We start from the raw sequence: 20,920 nt of genomic DNA on the forward strand, positions 1-20,920 counted from the left end.
TTCTTCTATCTCACAACTACAAAGCTTTAAGGAATTATTCAAATAACGACAAGTAATCAAAAAGAAAACGTTTTCTCAAGTTTTATTGTAACAACTGTAGCTACAGCCAGTGAAACTGCACTGTCCAACTGCACTAAAGGAACACCTTTACATTTTTAGCTTAAAAACTAGTTTTGAAGAAAAACTGCTCTGCCTGTTTACGGATGAGAAACAGTCCCATGTTACAGGTGTAACACAGGGATAGTATCCATTAAAAATGAACATAATGCTATTCTAGCTGTTTGCAAAAAATATAAATAATGAGTTTAGTATTATGGCCAAGCACCACTGCAACTGATATTCTTCAGTGTCATAAATATTCCCTATTTGTGGCACTTGGTTATCTCAAACAAAGGAATAGCTGGGTAAAATCTCCCCCCCCGGCTGCAAACACACCAATACATTGGAACAAATAAACAAACTGAGCAGAAACAGGCCTGAAAAGTTAACTTTTAAAATATTTAACATGTGAAAATAAATAAGCAACTCTCTACTGTTCACTGTTAATTCTTCTATTAGACTCTAGACAGTACCTTGAGCTTCTTACAACTTCCCTTTCTTCTCCTGAAATGAAGAAAATAACAAAGTGCTGAATTAATATAAATAGTTGTGACTGTTTTACGTATTATTTTTATCCACAGATTTTTCTGCAGGTGGCATAATTTAGGGATAAGAGTGCCTCTTAAAAATATAACTGTAGTGGATTCTGTCACATATCTTCCCACTTCATCTGAAAACACCCACCTCTTTTCTTCCTTGCCTCAATTTCTTGTCTTTTAGTTTTATTCTTGAACTGAAACCAGTTCCTTTGAAGAGTTTGACATGCAATGTGCCTTAGTGTTCAGATGTTAGACCAAATACTTAAGAAATACCTGCACAAATTCAAAATATCATCCTAAAGATGACACATTTTACCACACAGAATCTCCCTGGAACAGTCTCTTTCTACTCTGTCTTTTGAAAGGAAGATTTTCATGTTTGCAGATACAACTATGTGAGGCTGAACTATCACAAACTGAAGGTTTGAAAAATTGAAAAGCTTATACATTAATAAAAGAAATGGTGGCAGGGATGGTGTGTTCCTGCCTCGTATAAAAAAGCAGCTACACGTCGAAACGTGTTCTTAAAATAGCAGCAAAGAATGTTTATAAAAAATTAAGGTAGTTCTTGTGGTCTCATGAGGATCCTTGAAGATTGTTGCTCCCAAAGCACTGAAAAATAGTCACTGAGGTAAAAATAAAGCACTAAATCTATTTTCAAAGTCCTGCACAAGCATAGATTTATCTGAGAACCGTGGTACTGCAGCCAGGAGGACATCACTTACCAGGAGCCATACTGAAAAATACCAAGTGGTTTAAATAACTTAACATCCAAATTAGCACATGTTGTGCTCTGACTGAAAAAAATAATCACTGCTCACTCTTAAAAAATATGAACCAGCATTCATTAAAAAAGGTAATTGTTTGCAAGAGTGGGAAGACCCAAGTTCATGATTCCATCTACTGCAGTAAAGGATAAATTGCTGTCCCTGGAGGGTGGAAAAACGGGAAAAGGACTTTGTTCTGGTCACTCCCCAGAGCTGTCACTGGGTGCTGAAAAGGGCCAGGAGGGCTGTACAGTCTGTGCCCACTCTGGGGCTGTTGTGGTTGCTATAAACAGGAAATAAAATCTCCTTTTGGAACTGCATCTGTCAAGATCCAACCTTGAGAGATCTGCCCTGCAGTCCCAACCTCGGTACCATGTGTGGTATAATGATATACTATTATTATCAATTAAAAAATCAATATCATCTTTCTACTCCTCAGCTGGTCAACCTTTAGTAATGTCTCAGAGGGATTTCTTATTGATCCCAGACACACTTTTTTTTAAACAAGTGATAAAAACTGTAGCAGGATGAGGACACTGCCAGTGGAGCCATGCCACTCTTGTGGCTGTTGTCCCAATTCCACAGATGTTCCCTGACACACATTTAGTTACACAAGGAAAGACTCCACTTCTTGACCACAAACACCAGCAAAGAAAACTGCTGTTGGGGTTTTGCTAAAAGAAGCACCATTCTCACCTCCCAGAACAGCCACCACTTTGTTTGGCCGATGTAGCTGGCAGACTCTCCTTCATTTTTTTGTTCTAAAGAAGTTAATTGCACCCTCAGAACACAGGCAGGAAGGGAGAAAAGGGAACAGAAAAATGCTACTCACTCAAGATGATGACACAAACCATAGGAGCACTCCGGTTTCATGGTCCATGGGCAGAACCCCATTTATTAAACATTATAAACTCAGCAATGTACACCATTTCCTATATACAAATCAAGTTTATCAATTTAAAAAAAGTGCTGTTTGAAATCAGGTTTTATTTAAAGCACAAGGTAACTGGAATTGCATCTTAACTGGAAGTGAATCAGTTCACAAGTTGTACTGAGGACACAGACACAGCGACAGGGGCACGAGACACCTTTAAAGTCTTAATGTTGATTTACTGAAAACTTGGAGGAGAAACATTCAGCTTTTTATACAAACAGTACATAGTGCTTCCACCATCTCTAGGAAAATTAAGTATACAGTTTAATCCTTTTAAAGCAAGGTACTCAGAAAACTTCTATTTTAAAATACCAGCCTACTGACCTATTCCAAACAAAAGGCCCAAATCCTGCAACGGAATCAAGGCAGACCGAAGGATAAGCCTGTGTAGAGGGACTGCAGGCACTGAGCTAAGGAAAAAACCACTTTTCCAAGGTATCCTACCACAAAATGGAGATGATTTAACACACTGACCTTTTAAACAACCCGACCAACCAACCCAAGGACTACAAAAAGGCGGCCGGACAGTAAGAAATGTCAAGTGAGCACTATAAACATGTTTAAAACGTAACTGCACAACAGCATAAACACACCAAGGATGTTGTTTCTTTCTCTACATGCCACAGTTACTCGTTCTACTCTATGCTACGCTGCATTTTGCCACTATTCTGCATCACACCAGGGACACCATGAGACACTGGATCCGGTCTTGGCTGCTTTTGCTCCAGTTTGCAATTTTAAGGCCAGCCTCGAGGAAGGCTGAAGTGACTGAGGAACAAAGTGATGCTAAGTGGTGGTTTGGCTGAGAGAAGTTCTGCAGAAGGCGAGACAAAGAGAATATCAGATCAACTCACAGGGACAAGATGTAAGAACAAACTCCTCAAAGGACTTCACTACACACAAATGAAAGAACGACCAACAGCTCCAGTTCACACTTTTTTTTTGAATTTTCAGTGAAACCAGTGTGAGGGCACTTTTCTTTTTTTTTGTGACATGAATGTGCTACTTCAATCCCGTTTAAAGCCAGTACAAATAAAAAGACAGTGGTGAAAAATTGCTTTATTCTGGCTGCTGGAAACGGAGGCAGAGAAAGAGCCAGTATGAAAGAACAGCGCTGAAAATATCCGTGGCGTTTACGTCGGGGCTTCCTACAGCAAACCCAGCTTTGCTCTATTGCACAAAAACTGCCAGTGAAAAGTTCACAGAAATGTAACATCTTAGAAACCACTTCTGAAAAAGGAAAGTAAGGGCACTCAATTCCAGAAAGTTCATTCAGGAAACCAAAAGCCATCTCTGGGTAACTGCAGGGCGTCAATTGAGGCTAGCGAGGAATTGTTTCAGCCTTGCAGGCCCAGTAGTATATAAATCCAGAGAAATCCAGGGAAATCGTGTTGTCTGAACAGACAATGCTCCTTCACTTGTCTTAGACTGCAATTGTGCTTGGAATCATCTGCTAGCAGGAGGTCTTAGGTATTCAAAAGGACTTCCAGCAGCTGCTGAGATCACTTTACACAGGACAGTGCAGAGAGACTGATCCACTTTATTTACCTGAATTTGCATTTGTATCTTCCAGGTTGGATCTCCTGGAATTCCCCTCAGGGAACAACCCCCAGAGTCCTCAGGGGAGGAGGACTGAGACTCCAGCAAAAAAACAGGACTCAGGACTGTCCTAAGGCAGCTGGAATGTGACCAGTGTCAGAGAATCTGCATTGCTATCCAAGGCTGTGTTTTCCTGGGATCTCTTAACAGGTTGCCAAATATATTCTGTGCGCAAACAGGTTCCCCTTTGATAGGTGATCAGAGGCCTCATAATTTAAAGTGTGATCAGCCAGTATCTTATCTACAGTAACTAGAGCTTCCTGTAGTAATGCAAGCCCTAAAAATCATCATAAAAAATATTTCCTTAGAGCACTTTAAATAATTTACAAAATTCTACAAAAACTATGTATGTTTATCCACGATATCCCTGTTAAATAGAAGCATTTTCACATTAGTGTGTTTATGACATACAGGTAACAGCATCTCCCACTGTCTCTCCTTTCCTGTCTCAAGTTTTATCAAGGTAATTACCATGACAGATATTTTCTAAAAAGACTGTTACTGTAAAAAAAAAGTGTACTTACATATTTGAGACCTTTTTTTCCAAGAGGGAATCTGGGCAGTCCCCTGCAGATAGGTCAGTAAATTTTGCACAGGTTTTGGCTAAAAATTCCTGCCCTTGGTGCACTTCACTAGCAGTTTCCCTGTTCTGCAGGACAGGTATTTTTTCTTCCAAATTGGAGCTGGTTACTTGAATTTCTTCCTGCCTGTCAACTTTTTCTTCCTTAATGCACAACTGCACACTGTTATCTGCACGTGCTCCTCCACTAGTTTTATCCACTGCTGCTGCTGTCACATTTAATTCCTCCTGTCGGCAAGCTAAACTGGGATCTGGCCTCTTGTCCAGGGGGTTATTCCCTCCCTTACTGCACGCCTGTGCACTCTGCTGAGCTGTGTCTCTGCTAATTTTATCTGCTTTTCCGGCTGCCACGCTGCACTCGGGGCGTGGGGGATCTACATTTGAATCAGCCCAGCTGCCCCCTTCCTCCATCCACACCTGTGTGTTCTCAGCTTTGGATGTTCCTCTGCAAACCTGATCTGCTTTTACTGCTGCCTCACTCTGTTCCTGAGAGGAGAGGCTCAAGTGAGAATGTGATTGATCTCCTGAGGCATCAGCCTTTCTGCAACCCTCGGCTTCCTCTTTGACACACAGAGGAGCAGTCTCAACTCCTGCACAGGTTTCTGCTACATGGGGACTTGACACTCTCACAGTGACTTTCTGAGAAGAACTGGATGCTTTTATTGCTGTTGTACTCTCCCCACTAAATTCACCTGTTGGCAAGGGGTTAAGCACATCTGTATCCTGGGAAGCTGCCTCCACTCCCAACGTGCTGTTCTGGGCGAGCAAACTCTCTGCTTTCTGCCTTTTGTTCAAAAGCATTGATTTCTTCCTGTCCCGGGCATATTTTAGACCTGCAATAAATTTACTGGAAATTTTTAGGTGAAAGGTGTTCTTTCTTTTAGATCTAGGCTTTGCACTCATTACTTTTTGTACTTTACAACCTTCATTTTTGCTGGGTTTAGGGGGCTCTGTTTTGTGGACATTCTTTTTACCTGTTGCATTCCCAGGTAACTCACCAGCACCACCTTTAACCCCCCCCACTCCTTGCTTAGCTTTTGACTGACCAGTAGCATAAACATTCTCTGCAGAGGAAGCACATTTCCCACTGCCATACAACATTGCACTTTTCCCTTCCGTTCTCTGGGAGTTCCTCGACTCCTCAGTTTGCTGAGGTACCTCAGTCTTTTTACTCTGACCCGGCACGAGGCTGATCTCGTTCTCCACCAAAGGCTGCTGCTTTGCTTTTCCTCTATTACCAGTTTGTTTGGTCACTCTAAATAGGTCTAAATCATCTTTTTGTATCTCTGAATTGCTTGCAGAGTCTTTGGCCTTTTCTGCCAAAAACTTCCTGATTTCCTGCTCAATGCTGTCATCGCTGTCCACTGAGCTGCTGTCCTCGGTGTGACACACAGCTGGGAAAGTACATTTTCTATTTTTAGCCACCCGCTGGTTTGAAACTGGTTTAGGTTTATTCCCCTTTTTAAGCTGTAAGTTAAACTCCAAGTTTTTCATGTTTTCTGGTTTCTCATTGGGAAGTTTGATGTTCATGCTGTCTGAAGGGTTCCTCACTGCGTTCTCTCTCACAGCTTTCTTGGGTTTTGAGAGGCAGCTTTTCAGCAGCGCAGGATTTTTACATTTCCACTCGTTTTGTTGGAGGCTGCTGAAATCATCCAGCAGCTGAGCTTCTGTCTCGCTGAATCTGACTCTCTTCTTGCACTGAGATTTTTGGTCCTTGGACTTCTTCTTGAGCTTTCTTTTTGACCGTAGCAGGTCCTTGATAGCACTATCAAGGTCCTCATCGCTGTCCAGAGAACTGCTCTCATCATCCGACCCCTCCCTCTCTGGAGTTTGGGTTGTATTTTTCACGAGTTTTCTTGTGCTACTCTGAACCTGCAGGAAAGGGTTTACAGAGTCCAAGGCCACACATCTGCCATCAGAGCCAGACAATTTGGGAGACACGAGCTGCTGCTGCCTTGTCTCTTTACTGCTGAGGCTCTGAGCATCACAGGGTTCTGCAGGGCTGCTCAGGGCACACTCCTCTTGGAGCACGGGAAATTTTGAATAGTTACCTGCTTGGAAAAGTCCCACCTGCAGCTGTTCAGCTGTTTTTGATGCCCCTTGTTGTGCTGTTCTACCTTCCCTTTTAAGTCTCCTTTTCTGACTCAGTGATAGCTTCAGTGTTTTGGGGAGAGAAGGCTCCAGGGTACGGGTGAGGCTGTTTTGATCAGAAGGCAGAGGCATCTGGATCGAGCGTGACAGGCTGGGAGGCTTTGCTCCAAGGTTTTCTGACTGTGCTTTCAGAGCCAAAAAAGCCCTGATTTCCTGCTCTATACTGTCATCACTGTCCACAAGGCTGCTGTCGCTTTCACAACGGGAGGATGAGAGAAGCTGGGGAGGAAAGAAGGAGTCTGCAGCGAGGGATTTGTTGTCACTCCCCATTTGGGATGGCATGATTGTTTTGGAAATATCAAGGATAGCTTCTGCACACATGAGCTCTGCAGATGTGTCTGCTCTGCAAGAAGCCTGCAATGTGAGCTCACAAGCAGCGATCTTGTTTTCTGGAAGTGCAAAATGTCTGGCCTTTTTCAGTGGTTTAAACAGCTTGTTAAAGTCATTGCTGGTGCTTTCTAATCCCGCTGACTTGGAATTAATTTCTTTTCTCTTGTTGCTTGTAGGGCTTTTACGGATTTCTGGTGAGGCACTTTTTGTGGAGCTAATTGTCAGGCTGGCAGAAATGTCCGCCATCCCCTTTGGATCAAATTGTTCCCTCTGCAAAGGGACACAGTCTGCTGCATCACCTGCCTCTTTCCTGATTTTCTCCAGCTGGTAGAGCTGAATGGCTTCTTCAATGCCATCATCACTGCTCGAGTCAGATGTGTGCATGCTCTCCTTGATGAGTGCTTCCCTTGGCTCCCAGTAATGAGCTCCACTTCCCTCATTCTGCTCCTCGAGCCAGGGCTGGCTGGCAGTGCCCATTTCCAGATACGCTTGGTTCACCTGGCTGAGCTCACTGGGCTCTGCTTGGATTTTGGACTGCAAACACTTGGACTGTGTGCCGGATTTCTGCAGCTTGGGATGGTGTCTCAGGAGCAGCGCCTTACAACCTCGCTTTATAGCACCACAGTTCGTCCTGTTTGTTGTTTCTTTGTTGCATTTGAGGACAGATCTCACCCGGGAATCCTTTTTATTCCCCTCACTAACACATTTACTAATTTCTTGCTGCTTCTTCTCATTCAGGAACTGCACTATTTCAGCTTGTATGCTCTGTTCAAAAGAGTCATCGCTGCTGATGCTCTGAGGGGAAGCAGGCTGGAGCCTTTTCCCAATTCCCAGGTGGTCAGACAGGTACTCTTCAGAGAGCATCTCGGCTTTAAATTTCACAGGGAGGAGGTCACCAGCCGTTTTGTCCTGCGAGAATTCTCTCTTAAACCTTTTGTCTCTGCTTGTAGTCACAGAACACTCCGCATTCCTTGGCAAGGACTGGTCACTTTTGCCTTTTGCTTTCAAGTACTCCTGGATGGCCTCCTCTATTCCTCGGTCCACAGAGTCGTCGCTGTCAGAATCGAGCAGGAGGGTCCCAAACTCCACATTCTCTTCCACTTCAGTGTCATCTGAATCCTCAGGGGATCCACACTTGGTATATGGAGGCTGCTTCTGGAGCAACGGGGTGCTGGATGTGACTCTGTTACTGGTGCCTTTTTCTCCCTTCTGTTTCTTCTGCATAATACAGCCACACTCATTGTTCATACCCAGGGCAGACTCTTGACTCTGCAGGTTGTTTATGATCATCTGAACTTTTGCACTTACACAGGTTCTCGTGACGTCCCCGTCAGATTCAGGGAAGCAAACGGGATACCTACAATTCCTTGCTGGTCCAAAGGACTCCCATTTTGTCTGAAGAGCTACCAAAGGAGGAGCATTCATAAGGAACATTCTAGCAGGCAACAGCAAAGTCCACGATGGAACAGTTTTTCAGACTGGTCTCTCTTCCATCCTACAAGGGAAAAAAAGGAAAATATTTACTATTATGCACATACCTTCTAGAAATTCCATGTAATAATACTGGTAACATAAACTGCAAATTATTAACACACAGAACTACTGTGTCAGATAATCACAGCAGTCAACACCACTTCAACAGGTAAATCAGTCACTGCTGCCATCAGGGATAAGTCAGAGCACTCGTCATTTGTGGTTTGCAGTATTTTCTGGCACAATCATAATCAAATTCAGGTAATTATCTCCACTTCTGAAACTCTTTCTGCAGTTCCCACTCCCTTTTGCATGTGGATGTAGAGTAAGTTGGACCGTGATCCGAGGTGGGGGGGGGACAAACCAACTCTTACTCAAAGAGCAGAGTAACTGTGTTAGCAGGAGGCTGGACTCCAAAAACTCAGAATGTTCCGTGATTCTGTGAAAACAATATCCCAAAATAGCTTTTACTGGTTCTGGCTTGACATTAAACATGCACAGCTGAGGGACTTGGGGCAGCTCAGAGAGAAGGAAAGGGAACTTAATTCTTCCTGAAACACACTACACAGCAATAACCCCAAGACATCAATCATCCGGCCTCACTGCAGGATAAAAGCCCTTGGCAAACACAGATCTTTAGGAGTGTGCAAAAGCAGGATGGAGATGATGAACTATTCTTTGTGTTACAGTAGAAACCCCAGACAGAACAAAGCTTTGTTTCATGGAAGAGTGAAAAAAACCATCCAGAAAACAACAGATAACACCCCAACTCTGCCTCCACGTGGCCTCATGAGGGCTGATGGTTTCACCTGCAGCATCGTTTGGTAGGACCAAAACAGTATCTGGTTGGCACAAGGCAGTAATTCCTAAAACACTACAGCAGTTGGGTATTTCTTCAAGCTCAGGCTCCACACAATCGCAGTGAGCTCCGACTGGAGAGTGGCACCGGACTCTGCCAACCTACAATTACCCTCTTTTCCCTATGAAACCTCTCTGACCTTGCCCTCATCAATTATTCTCCAGTTCTGGTTTCAAATTAATCAGTGACAATAAATATTTTAAAGAATTAATGATTCTAAACTCTTTCAAACTTCTATTTATTTACTACTGAGAGCAAGGTAACAGACAAGCAGGGAAGACAATTCTTTCTTTTCCTCAGTGGTAATTCACCTCAAAACATCATCCCTGTAGAATTAAAATTTTAAGTATAATGATCAAGACCATCCCTCCTCGCTGGGTGGTACCTGGAACAACACAACATACGCTGTTTTAACTTCCACCTTTTATTCATCTGAAGACAGTTTGGATTTATTTCAGCTCTACACATGCCAGTAAAGCCAGTGCTCCCAACAGAACCTGTATTTGACCATGAATTAACTGAAAGCACCCAAACCCCCTGACTTTTAGAACCACATAGCTGAACACAGTTTCTAATGCGGCCTCTGACACATTCACTAGGGCAAACATAAACTAAAAACATTTTTTCCTACTAATAAGCAGCTAAGGATCAAAAAGACAGAAATTAGAATACTTCATTACCTTGAAGAAACGCAATTAACACACTCTAGCTCCCGGCTTCATTAAAAAAAAAAAAAACAAACCACAACGTATTTCCTATTAACCTATTTCCACAGTTTTTAGAGAAGGGGCAGGTGCCTTTTGCTGTTCCACGCCTGGGTTGTGGTTGTCCTGCAAGAATTATATGGGACTGGGGTGAATTTTGGTGCCACTGCACCGCACCAGGGCACCCACCCAGGCTCTGAGGGGGCACCCACCTGAGGGCACCCATGGGGGCTGTGAGGGGACTTCCAGGGGCATCTGGAGGCTGTGTGAGGGGGGACGTGAGGGGACACTCGCCCAGGGGTCACTCACAGAGGGTGTGAGGGGACATAAGAGGACACTCACCAGGGACAGCACCCAGAGAGGGTGTGAAGGGAAATGAGGGGACACACAGTCAGGAGAAGAGGGATAACCCCTGGGACTCTGTGAAGGGAAATGAGGGGACACACAGTCAGGAGGAGAGGGATAACCTCTGGAACGCTGTGAGGGGAAATGAGGGGACACACATTCAAGGAGGAAGGGGATAACCTCTGGAACGCTGTGAGGGGAATGAGGGGACACCCAATGGGGGACATCCACAGGCGCTGTGTGAGGGGACATGCCGGGACACACACCCGGGGGACACACAGAGAGTGTGTGAGGGGACATGAGGGGACATGAGGGGACACACACCGGGGGCACTCATAGAGTGTGAGGGGACATGAGGGGACACACACCCGCGGGCACCCACAGAGAGTGTGTGAGGGGACATGAGGGGACACACACCCGGGGACACCCACAGAGAGTGTGAGGGGACATGAGTGGACACGAGGGGACACACACCCGGGGGCACCCACAGAGAGTGTGAGGGGACATGAGTGGACACACACTGGGCGGGCACGCACAGAGAGTGTGAGGGGACATGAGGGGATACACACCCCAGCGGCCGCTACAGAGGGTGTGCGAGAGGGACCCGAGGGTCCCCCCACCTCGGGGGGCACCCACAGCGGGGCTGTGCCTCCCCCCCACCCGCGGGGGTCCGCCCGCAGCGGCCGCACGCGGGACCCCCGCGGGGCGCCGCGCCCGCTGCCCGCGGCCGGCCGGGCCCTGCCCGCGCCGCCATGGCTCCCCCTTCCCGCCTTCCGCCGCCCCGCTCCCGGGGCCTCCCTCGGCCGCCGGCCCGCGCCCCCCGCCCGGCGCCCGGCGCTCACCTGCCGAGAGGAGGCCGAGAGGGGACGGGGGGTACGCGGGGCGGGGAGGGGGAATCGGCGGAGCCCCGGCCGGGCTGTGCGCTCCGCCGGGCTCCGCTCCGCCGCTGCCCGCCGCACTGGTGCAGGGGCGGGCGGCGCTTCCTTCCCTGCCCCCGGGGAGCGGGAGGCATGCGCCGCAGGGCTCCGCCGGGGAGGCGGGGAGGGACCGCACCGCGGCCGGGGCACAAAGGCAGGAGCGGCCGCTGCGGCCGGGAGCCGGCGCGGAGGGGCGGGAAGGAGGGAGGGAAGGGAAGGGAAGGAGGGCGCCTGGAGCTCGGTAACGATCGTAACGGAAGGTCCGCCGGCGGAGAAGGGGCACCGCGGAGCCGCGGCCTCCGGCAGCCCGCGGGGCGGGCTCCAGACGCTGGTCCAGCAGCGCTGAGTGGCTGCGGAAACACCAGGGGGAAAGAGCAAGATACGTGTGAGATAAGAGTCGAGGGTAATCCATCCCGCCCCCTTCGGGGTGCCAAAGTGGGGGAAACTCGAAATATCTGCAAAACGTGACACTGACCGTCCCAAGCGCAAAGTTTGGGGGGTGCAGAACTAGAACTGAGGCGCAGAGAGCCGAGGCCTCTGCTTCCAGCAGCTGGGGCAGCCGGTGCTTTGGCTCGTGGAGTCATTGGAGCTTTCACGTGGAGAAACAGCAAAGTTTTAGTGCTCTAATTCATTCCTGCGCATCCCGGGCTTTCCCCGAGGATGCGCTGCCACCCCTGTGCCGGCATCCTTCCTTTCGGGATACCCGTTCCAACCTGCTCGTTCACTAAAACACACACAGAGTGAGTCATAACTCTCAGTCTATAAATCCCCACAAGCATTTCCATTCCTAGTTTCTGGCAAACAAAAAGGCAGTGCCTCGACACAAGGTGCTGCCCGTTTTCGCTTTGTCAGTGCGTTGCTTTTTTCCCCTGTGGGGCTTGAACACACCTGCGATGCTGCAGAGGAAACCAGTGTCTTTTGGGGGGGGGGGTGTTGCCAAAATCACGGGAAAAATGCTCAGGCTGGGAGATGTCGAATGGCAGAGGGGGACAGCAGGTACAGAAGGTCCCAGGCTGAAAATGGGCTGACTGAGAGTGTTGTGCTCTTTTTGTGTTCCCTCTGTGGCAACACATCACAACATGACATATGGTGAGTGCTGTGGGACAGATTTCCGCCTGTTTTTATCCCAGAGGTTCTTGGGGAGCACACGTATTTTCAGGCCCTGATGAATTGTGTGCTTTCCTGGTCTCCAACTTCACATTCTAATTTTTTTACCCCCCCCCAGGAATCCTCTACCACCAAACCAAGTCTGACCTTGGGACTGTGGGATAGGACCGTATTTCAAAGCATCACACACAGTTACAAACTCATATTAATGTATCTCCTGCTCTTACAACAGATAAAACAGAGCCAATAAGACATTTGCCTGTGTGTTCCTGTCCCTGGGATATGTAACGTGCTTTTGTATTCTGAACTGGCTCGCTTGAACGAGGCTGCTGAAAACAGCAGAGCCAGCATCTGTGTGCAGAAGGAAACAATGAACTTGCTTTTCTTTTGCTGCAGAATTGCAGCCTGGAGGTGAGGAAACTTTGCTCCGCTCACCATGTTCCTCCCAATGCCACGGCAGGGAAAAGAAAGGGCTCTTGTATTCATGTATCCTCTCGGGCCAAGTCAATTTACATGTGAATGCACTTTTAAAATAAAATTAAAGTCAAAGCTATGGCCAGAAGCCTGATAAATGTTTTTGTGCACATGCAGTTGCTTGGAAGGGGGGAGGCTGGATGCTGCTGGAGAGCTCTGCTGTCACCAGCCGAGGTGGCACTCGTGGCTCTGCAGAGCAAGTGGCCCCCATGTGCCACTTCAACTTGAAAGAAGAGCAGAGCCTCTCCCCGAGGTCCCATTAGGGATGATTTGTCTTCCTGATCCATAATCTTTGCGGAAATGAGAGCAGTGGTCCCCATCCCTGCGTCCCCTCTGGACTGATGACAAAGTCACGAGCACTAATTGGACCCCTTGTTAGGATGGCTGGAATGGCAGGGAAACATTCACGTTCCCGAAAAGAAACATCTCCCCTGACCTCCGGATCTTCTCATCCCATTTGCAGCTTATTGCAGGGGGTAGGAACAGGTGCTCATTACAGGTGGCTTAGGGTACCTTAAAGGCTATGGGTTATCAGAGGCTGAAACCAGAGCTCAGGTGATGTTTTTTGTTATTTTTTTTTTCCTCAGCAAGAGAAACGACAAGATTAAAACCAAAATAGTAGGAATAAAAGGGCTCACCTCACAGTTGTTGTTGTCAGGTAACCTGTGGCTTTGTGGCCAATTACAGTTCCTACATGGAGCCGTGTTAAAACACTGGGCATGTCTGCTGTGCTGCTGCTTCCTTGGGAATATGAGGCATAGCCATGCCTGGGACATGAAGGAAGTCCTTTCCTCTGCTAGTGGCAGTTTTGCATTCCCCAAGCACGTAGTTGAGTCTTGGGGCAAATCTGATCCACGACAGTGCAATCCTGCAGTGATCACTGAGTTTTTGGTGGAAGAAGCAGCGAGGAAAGAAGGTGGACATGAAGTCCAGGCTGAACCTTGATTTTCCCTGACCCCAAGTATTTGGGGTTTGTGTATCACTTCAGGACACCCAGTACTGGTCCAGCTCCAACATCCCCCTGCCACATTCAGCTCCTTCAGTTTAATCTCAGACAATTTCTTAGATGGAGAACAACTGCAGCATGTAGGAACATGGCAAATTGAAGAGCTTAGTTGTTATTTAATAAATGCCAAGGAGACTCATGAGGCCCTGAAGTTATAATAGAAAGATCTAATTTAGGAAAAAAGGAAGAAAGATGCCTGTGAAATCTGCCAGAAAGCGGCGCTGGGTATTGAACATTTCTATTTACCTTCTGAATGGAGCAGAGATGGTGTGAGCTTCCTTACAGCGGGGCTGGATGCTGCCCAGGGAAGCAGCACCAGGGGCAGGAGGAGGTCTGAGGGCAGTTCTTGGTGGAGCTCAGTCCTGGAAAGCTCTGCTGTGTCTTGCCTTGGAAGACACTGTTGCTGTAAATGGCCTTTGGTTGACAGATTTTTTTAAAGGAAAGAAACCCACTGGCTCCATGAAGTGAATGAAGTTGTATGTATAGCACAGAGGCAGGTTACAGAATGCATTTAATGTTTTTGAGTCAAATCTGATCAACTTCCCATTCATTACTGACCACTATACAAAGTATAACTGAAGGTCTCTATGGGGCACAGATCTTTGCTTTGGAAGATATTCCTTTTCCATAGTAATTCCCGGAGTATCTGGCATAAGAACACAACCTGAGAAACACAATTTAGTGCCGAGAGGTAACCCTGACCTTTCCTTGCTGTCATAGGGCAGAGACCTCTAAAATTTCAAAGGAAATTTTGAAAGGTGTTTTTAACAGGAACTGTAGTGACAGGACAGGGGGGAATGGCTTCAAACTGAAAGAGTAGCTTTAGATTGGATATTGGGAAGAAGCTCTTCCCTGTGAGGGTGGTGAGGCCCTGGCACAGGTTGCCCAGAGAAGTTGTGGCTGTCTCATCCCTGGAAGTTTGGATGGGGTTTGGAGCACCCTGATCTAGTGGAAGGTGTCCCTGCCCATGGCAGGGGGTGGGACTGGATGGGCTTTAAGGTCCTTTCCAACCCAAACCATTCTATGATTCTAAGTGATAGCACCTCTCTCATATTCTGTACCTGGAACCTTCTAATAGTTTTTGTATGACTCACTCCTATCTAGGTTAAATTATAAATTTTTCATGTTTACAATCATGGACATGGGCCGTGTAGGCTTTTAAGAGTTTTCTTTACACAAATCTCCCCTTTCCGTCCACCTCCACAGGCTTTGCTCGGAGGCAATGCTGTCTGTATTCCCACAAGGACATTTCCAGCTGGATCCTATGCTTGTCACAATTCTGCTTGTGCCCATTAGGTGTCAGACTCTTATCGGCTCAGTCTCTGGTTTCTGGGATTTCGAGGAGGATATGAGAATATGAGAGCTGGTGTGGCTTGTCTGGGGTGTCAGCTGCTCTCTTGCCTATGGCTCCTACCCAGAAAGGACAGACTGGGTGATGTGGTGCTCACTGGGCCACTGAAGGAGACTCTCTGCTGACCTTGGCCCAGGCTTTACAAGCTGGGATTCCTCCAGAGCCACTGCTCATCCCAGGGCTGCAGAATGAGCATCCACAGGCAGCAACTCCTGCCCCAAAGCTGCTGGGGTTTGCAGCATGCTTATGTTTTAGATCTCATCTAATTACATTCCTCAGGTCAGCTCTTTTGGTTCCAGTAGCTCCTTCCTTCTGCTTTTGGCTCTGCAGGGTCACCGAGGCACTGCCAGAGCAGTGATGGGCCTCTTTCCACCTTGTCCATCATCCTTTTGGGATGAGCAGTTGGAATTTAGCATTGATGGTTAGTGCCAAGCCCTGCCAGCAACATGAGTGCAAGGTGCAGGGGCAGCTTGGATATTTCCTGCATCTCAGGGCTCGGGGAGCTCTGTTGAACACATGGGGATTCATTCAGAGACAGAAAGTCCTTTTTTACTTTTTAATGAACCATGTGCAGAGTTTCCCACAGCAACACTTTGATTTCAGCCACGAGCCAGGATATAAACACGGGTGTTAGGTGCCACGAGCCAAGCTGGATGGTGATGAAAAGGGGTCTGTGAGCTTTAAAATGGCCTATTTAAGGGGCAAGATCAAAGATGCACCATGGGATAAAGACCTGCCCTGCTACAAGAAGAAAAACCAGAATGAAACAGAGATGCTGCACTTGCTATATATTTCAAAAGAAAACTGTTCTGCTTTGACTTTGTGCTGCAATTGCTGAGAGCTTTAAGGGGGCTGGGGGAGGGAAAGAAAACACATCGTGCTCCAGCTCCTCTCATTACTGCTCCTCTGACTCCTCTGCTGAGGAATCCCAGCACAGCCGGGGACTTGTCCATCTGCAGTTATCGGGTCCTGAATTTACAGAGCACCTTTTCTGCCCAGCTGCTTGCCCAGGAGCATCCCTGCAGCCCCCCATGAGCCAAAGGTCTGCTGGATTATCTTCATGGAGCAACTCCTGAATCTCAGCAGAGGCATCCTGAGCACTGTCCCAGCCCCCATTAGCACCAAGCCAGTGTTTTTAAGAGGCATCTTCCCATATAGGAAAGCTTTTCAGATCACCTTCAAGGAGTACTCTATTTTTAGCATCTGTGGACTCTCTTGGCTGCAAACAAGCAAAACCTCTCTGCAGTGAATTCACAACAGGGCACTGGCTGGTGTTCAAAGTCTCTGTCTGAAGTGTGGCACAAAGGAAGTGAGGTCCCTGTGGAGCGGGTTGAGCCCATGGTGCCACCACAGGATGCTGCCTGTCCAGTGGCCCCAGGGTGGGCAGAGGGACTTACAAGGGCCAGGGGGCACAGCCCATCCATTTCATTCACTGACACCTTTGCAATTGCCAAGTGCTCTTTGCACAAACAAGTTTTGATTACGGATTTGCAGACAGCTGCTACTCGGCTCAGTGGCCAAAATGTTTCCTTAAACAAGTTTTGGATCAAAACAAAGATCACCACTGTTTTGAATTTTCACCAGACTGAAAAAACACGCTGGAATGGGGGAGTCTGTGAAATCCTTTGGCTTGGGTTCTTCTCCAGCAAACCAGCACAGAATGAATCCCCCTCAGCAGAGCATCCGTGCAGAGCCAAAGCCTCCCCGCTGCTCTGGAGGGTGAAGGGACCTCCCAGGAGAAGTTTCAGGCAAACTGGGTATTAGCTATATTTGAAGTATTTATTTTTTTCCTAGTCCTAATTCTGCTCTCCCAGTGGGCCAAAGGCACCTCCCAGTGCTCCAGCCTGGAGAGGGGGAGGGCAGGAGCCCTGACCACCCCTGCTTTGTGCAAGATGCAGCTGCTCACACTCCACATTCACATCCCCGCACACTCTTGCTTTTTGTGGGGCTTTTAGGGCATGGCACGTGTCCAGTGATGGGAATTTTGGCCTAAGTGCAGTGTCAGATTCACCCTCCCATCCTGCAGAGCTGTCAGGGATGGAGGAGTATTGACTGGGCACTGCAAATGCCTCCAGTGCAACAGATCCATAATGGCTTTGGAAACAGAGAATGAGATCAAAAGCTGTCCTTCTAGTAAGCGTTAATAAAACATGGTATTTAGAGAGGTGCTTTCTCCTGGATGGGGTGTGTGCTGCTGGCATTGACAATCTTTTAAAGTGTTTCCTAATCCTGATCTTGAATTCCCTGGCAGTGGCCTGAGCCCCTTGGAGAATGACCCAAATGCTCTGTGATCCATCCAGCACCCCCAGAGATGCTGGCTCTGTGGCACCAGCAGCTGCCAAGCTGAGACGACAGTGTGGGGCTACAAACCCTCACCCAAAATGTGGATCACAGAGCAGGTCCAACCATGTACCAGTACCTGGCACTGCCCAACTTGTCTGGGAGAATCAGAGGGAAGCACAAGCCCATTCCCTGTCATGCTTTGCATTTTGCTCACTGCATCCTACGCAATGCGGGGCAAGGGCTGGGTCTGACCCTTGGCCAGGCCTCCCTGCTTGCTTCCCAGCTTGGCTGAGGCTCAGGAAAACCCACGGGCATGCCAGGGAAGGTGTGGAGGCAGCACCTCGGGCAGGCTGTGTGTGCCTGGAGCCGCGTGTGGGCTGGGAAAGCCAGAGCAGCTTGTAGCCGTACGTGCTGCAGGCCGGGAGGAAGGAACCGGCTGCAAGGAGCAAGTGGGAGGAGGAGGAGGAGGAGGAGAAAACTGGGTGTCAGCAAACGAGGCAGATTGAGAGCTGAGACGTGTTGGTGATTGTATTTGGGATGTGATCAACGTTTCCTTGTGACTTGCACAGTCGGCAGGGGCCTGAGTTGCATGGAAAGAAAATATAAAATCAGTGGGAATGGAGCTCCAACATCCCCTTCTGCTGCTGGGGGCTGTAAAGGAGGGTGAAGCCCTCACATCCCATGCAGATCCAAGCATGGGTTCTTCCAGCTCCTGCAGGGCAGGAGGTGGGTGATCTGGTGGGTGGCAGAGTGCAGACCCCTACTCCTGGGAGCTGGGACATCCATGGTTGGCAGGTGCTGCCAGCACAGCCAATCCCATGGAGTGCAGCCTCCTTTTCCTCTGGATACCAGTGGGGCTGGCCCTGATGGTTCGGTCCCCAAATCTCTCTCTGGGGACATCTCCAGCACACGGGAAGAGCGGCTGTTGGCAGAAACCTGCCACTCATTTGGAGTGCTGGGCAGTGGCTTGGCCTCAGCACCCTGGGGAAGGGGGAGCCGGGAGCCCAGAGTGGGAGGAGGGGGAGCTTTTCATCACCCACTCGAATCTCCACCGTGGTAATTCAGATGAGTGTCACTGGCACATCTGTTCAGAGAGAGAGAAGTAATACAGGTCCAGCTGAGCAACGAAATTGCTTTCAGGGCTGTTGATTCCCAGCTCGGGGGTGTGCGGTCAGCTTGACTGCAGACTGGAGATTTTTAATTTATTTTTCCCCTCTCCTTTGCCCTGTTCCTTGCAGCCAGCAGAGATCAGTCACATGTAAAGCAGGCACAGACAGGATCTTTGAATCCTATTCCCCCTGTTCCCATTCTCTGGGATAGATGGGCCATCTGGGCTCATTCATGAGACCCTGAAATCACTCACATGGCACCTCGATGAAGGATTTGCAGCTCACCCGCGACCAGGCTGCCCTGCTTATCCTTTTGCCTGCCTGGGTCTGGGCTCTGCTTGAGGACCCGTTTCTCCTCTAGATGGTGCAGCTGCCATTGGGCACCAGCGAGGCACCGAGATGCAGCCAGACCCCAGCCCCTGCAGCAGAACGTGGGGTGCAGCCAGCCCTGGAGTCTCCTCATGACCCTTCCCAGTCTCTCCCAGCAGCAGGATGGGTGCTCTAGGGCATAGCCCCCAACGTGTCACCTGCCCGAGGGTCTGTGCCAGGTACCTGTGGAGCATCATTACTCTGCCAACCATGGGCATGGAGCTGTGTGGAACCAAAGGAATGAGAAATCCACCTCCTTCTATTCCTGGCGTCTCTGTCCTTGGCAGGGCCCGTCCCGGCAGTGCCCAGGGGAGATGCTGGCAGAGCTCAGCGGAAGGCGGAGGAGAGGGGACACATCCCGGGGGTGACCCCGTGCCTGGTGGCAGTCGGGCTGTTTCCGTTCACACCAGGCACAGACCAAGCTGCCTGGAGGAGCCGAAATGCCATCACAGTCCTTTGTTAGAAACCCTGCTCCCCTGCCATCCCCTGACTCATCTCCAGGCGAGGAGGGATGTGCTGCCAAACCCGCAGGGCTGGGCAGGAGAACGGGCAGCTCCAGGCTGGCATATACTGAACCTCATCTTCCCACCTGGAGTTCAACATCTTTGCCCACCTGATGGCAGCGAGAAGGACACACACACACATGCTCCCCTCCTCCAGGGCCACTATTCCTTGTAGGAACCATCTCCTTGCTACAGCAGGGATTGTGTCAGGGCAGAGTGAGCTCTGCTGGGTTTACCAGCCCCAGTGAGGACACCAGTGAGCTGAGCAGGTTGGATTCGGGATCCTGCAGACAGGGGAATCCTGCACAGCTCTCCCTGCAATACTCCCTATTTGTTTAGGCTAAAACCAAATGAATACGACCTTAATGATTTGAGTGAAACAATAGGAGAGATTCCAGCATAAAGAAAGATTTCCTCCCATTAAGCTTTGCTGGCAAGCTTTAGAGCCTGTATTTTAAATAAATGTTATGAGTGCATTTAAAAACACACCATATGTTCTCCCCTGGATCTTTCTGGGAGCTGCTATAGTGTGGCTCTCGACTGGATCTCCCCCTCCTGGTGCCAGGGTGTGTTTTGCCGTGTGCCACCCTCAGTCCCAAAGCTGTGTCCTGACTCCTCCTCGTGCCAGTGAAGAAGCCATGTGAGGAACTCCCTGTGCCCCACAACACGGGCAAGTTTCTAGAAATCTCTGCTGAGTCGCATAATAAACTCTTATTAAAGCTCTGGTGAGCTGATTAACTTGCTGGGGGCCTGCCCTGCATCCCTGCCATGATTCCCACAGCTCTGCCAGCTGCGGCACCACCCTGTTTTCTTGCAAAACAGCCCCAAAACAACAGTGGCAGCAGGGTTTGGGATGGCTTAGTTCCCCCCGACCGCTGTAGGTGGCACTCCGGCCCCACCACCCGCCCGGCTGCCAGCGCTGTGCTGATGCTGGCAAGGAGTCAGGGGATGAGCTCGAAGTTTACAGCAGATTTTCCCTTCTGACAGATTACTTCTTCATTTCTAAGAGGAGGACTTCTCATTAAGTACATTTTTGACATTTTGTCGAGAGGGGGGAAGCTGAGAGTTGTTTTGTTCAGAGTGCGGCTCCGGTTTCACAGGTTTGGGGGCTGTGGGGGGAGTTTTATTATTTTTTGCTTTGGCACCAAGGTCCCTTTTCATAATTATTCAGTTCTGAGCACAATTGCTGCGGATTGGAGACAGACATGTTCCAAACAGAACCCAACTGAAGAGCCAGGAGGACTTTGAGGTGGAAAAGCAACAGCTCCCTGTTCCGGCAGTGTTTGGATTTCAATGCTAATCCAATAAGGTTTGATTAAAGTGTATTTTCAAGGCAAATTCAAATCTAACAGCAAGTATCATTGTTCTGGGCACTATGTGATTGCCTGGGCATGCCAGGCTTTGGCTGAGCTCGGGGCTGA

General features: G+C 48.6%; 1 protein-coding gene across 2 annotated transcripts; it reads right to left on the minus strand.

The window, feature by feature from the left end:
* Positions 1 to 66: 66 nt before the first annotated feature.
* On the minus strand, positions 67 to 11,479 carry PPP1R26 (protein phosphatase 1 regulatory subunit 26). Of its 2 annotated transcripts, none has more exons than XM_064676740.1 (3): positions 11,223 to 11,479; positions 4,463 to 8,494; positions 67 to 603 (listed from the first exon to the last, which is right to left on the minus strand). In XM_064676740.1, exons 2-3 carry the CDS (start codon positions 8,431 to 8,433, stop codon positions 555 to 557), a joined length of 4,020 nt encoding a protein of 1,339 aa, XP_064532810.1. In that variant the 5' UTR covers positions 8,434 to 8,494; positions 11,223 to 11,479; the 3' UTR covers positions 67 to 554. The 2 variants fall into 2 exon arrangements, with proteins under 2 accessions (XP_064532810.1, XP_064532811.1); XM_064676741.1 differs by lacking the exon at positions 11,223 to 11,479 and adding an exon at positions 10,378 to 10,474.
* Between the last annotated feature and the right edge of the window lie 9,441 nt (positions 11,480 to 20,920).

The sequence above is a fragment of the Pseudopipra pipra genome, chromosome 20, assembly GCF_036250125.1.
Source record: "Pseudopipra pipra isolate bDixPip1 chromosome 20, bDixPip1.hap1, whole genome shotgun sequence".
Lineage (NCBI taxonomy): Eukaryota > Metazoa > Chordata > Aves > Passeriformes > Pipridae > Pseudopipra > Pseudopipra pipra.

Excerpts from the sequence above, each read along its gene's own strand:
- PPP1R26 (XM_064676740.1), bottom strand. The coding sequence starts at position 8,433 with ATGTTCCTTATGAATGCTCCTCCTTTGGTAGCTCTTCAGACAAAATGG. Across the intron at positions 604-4,462 it reads GAAAAAAAGGTCTCAAATAT|GAGAAGAAAGGGAAGTTGTA; the intron begins GTAAGTACACTT and ends TCTTCATTTCAG.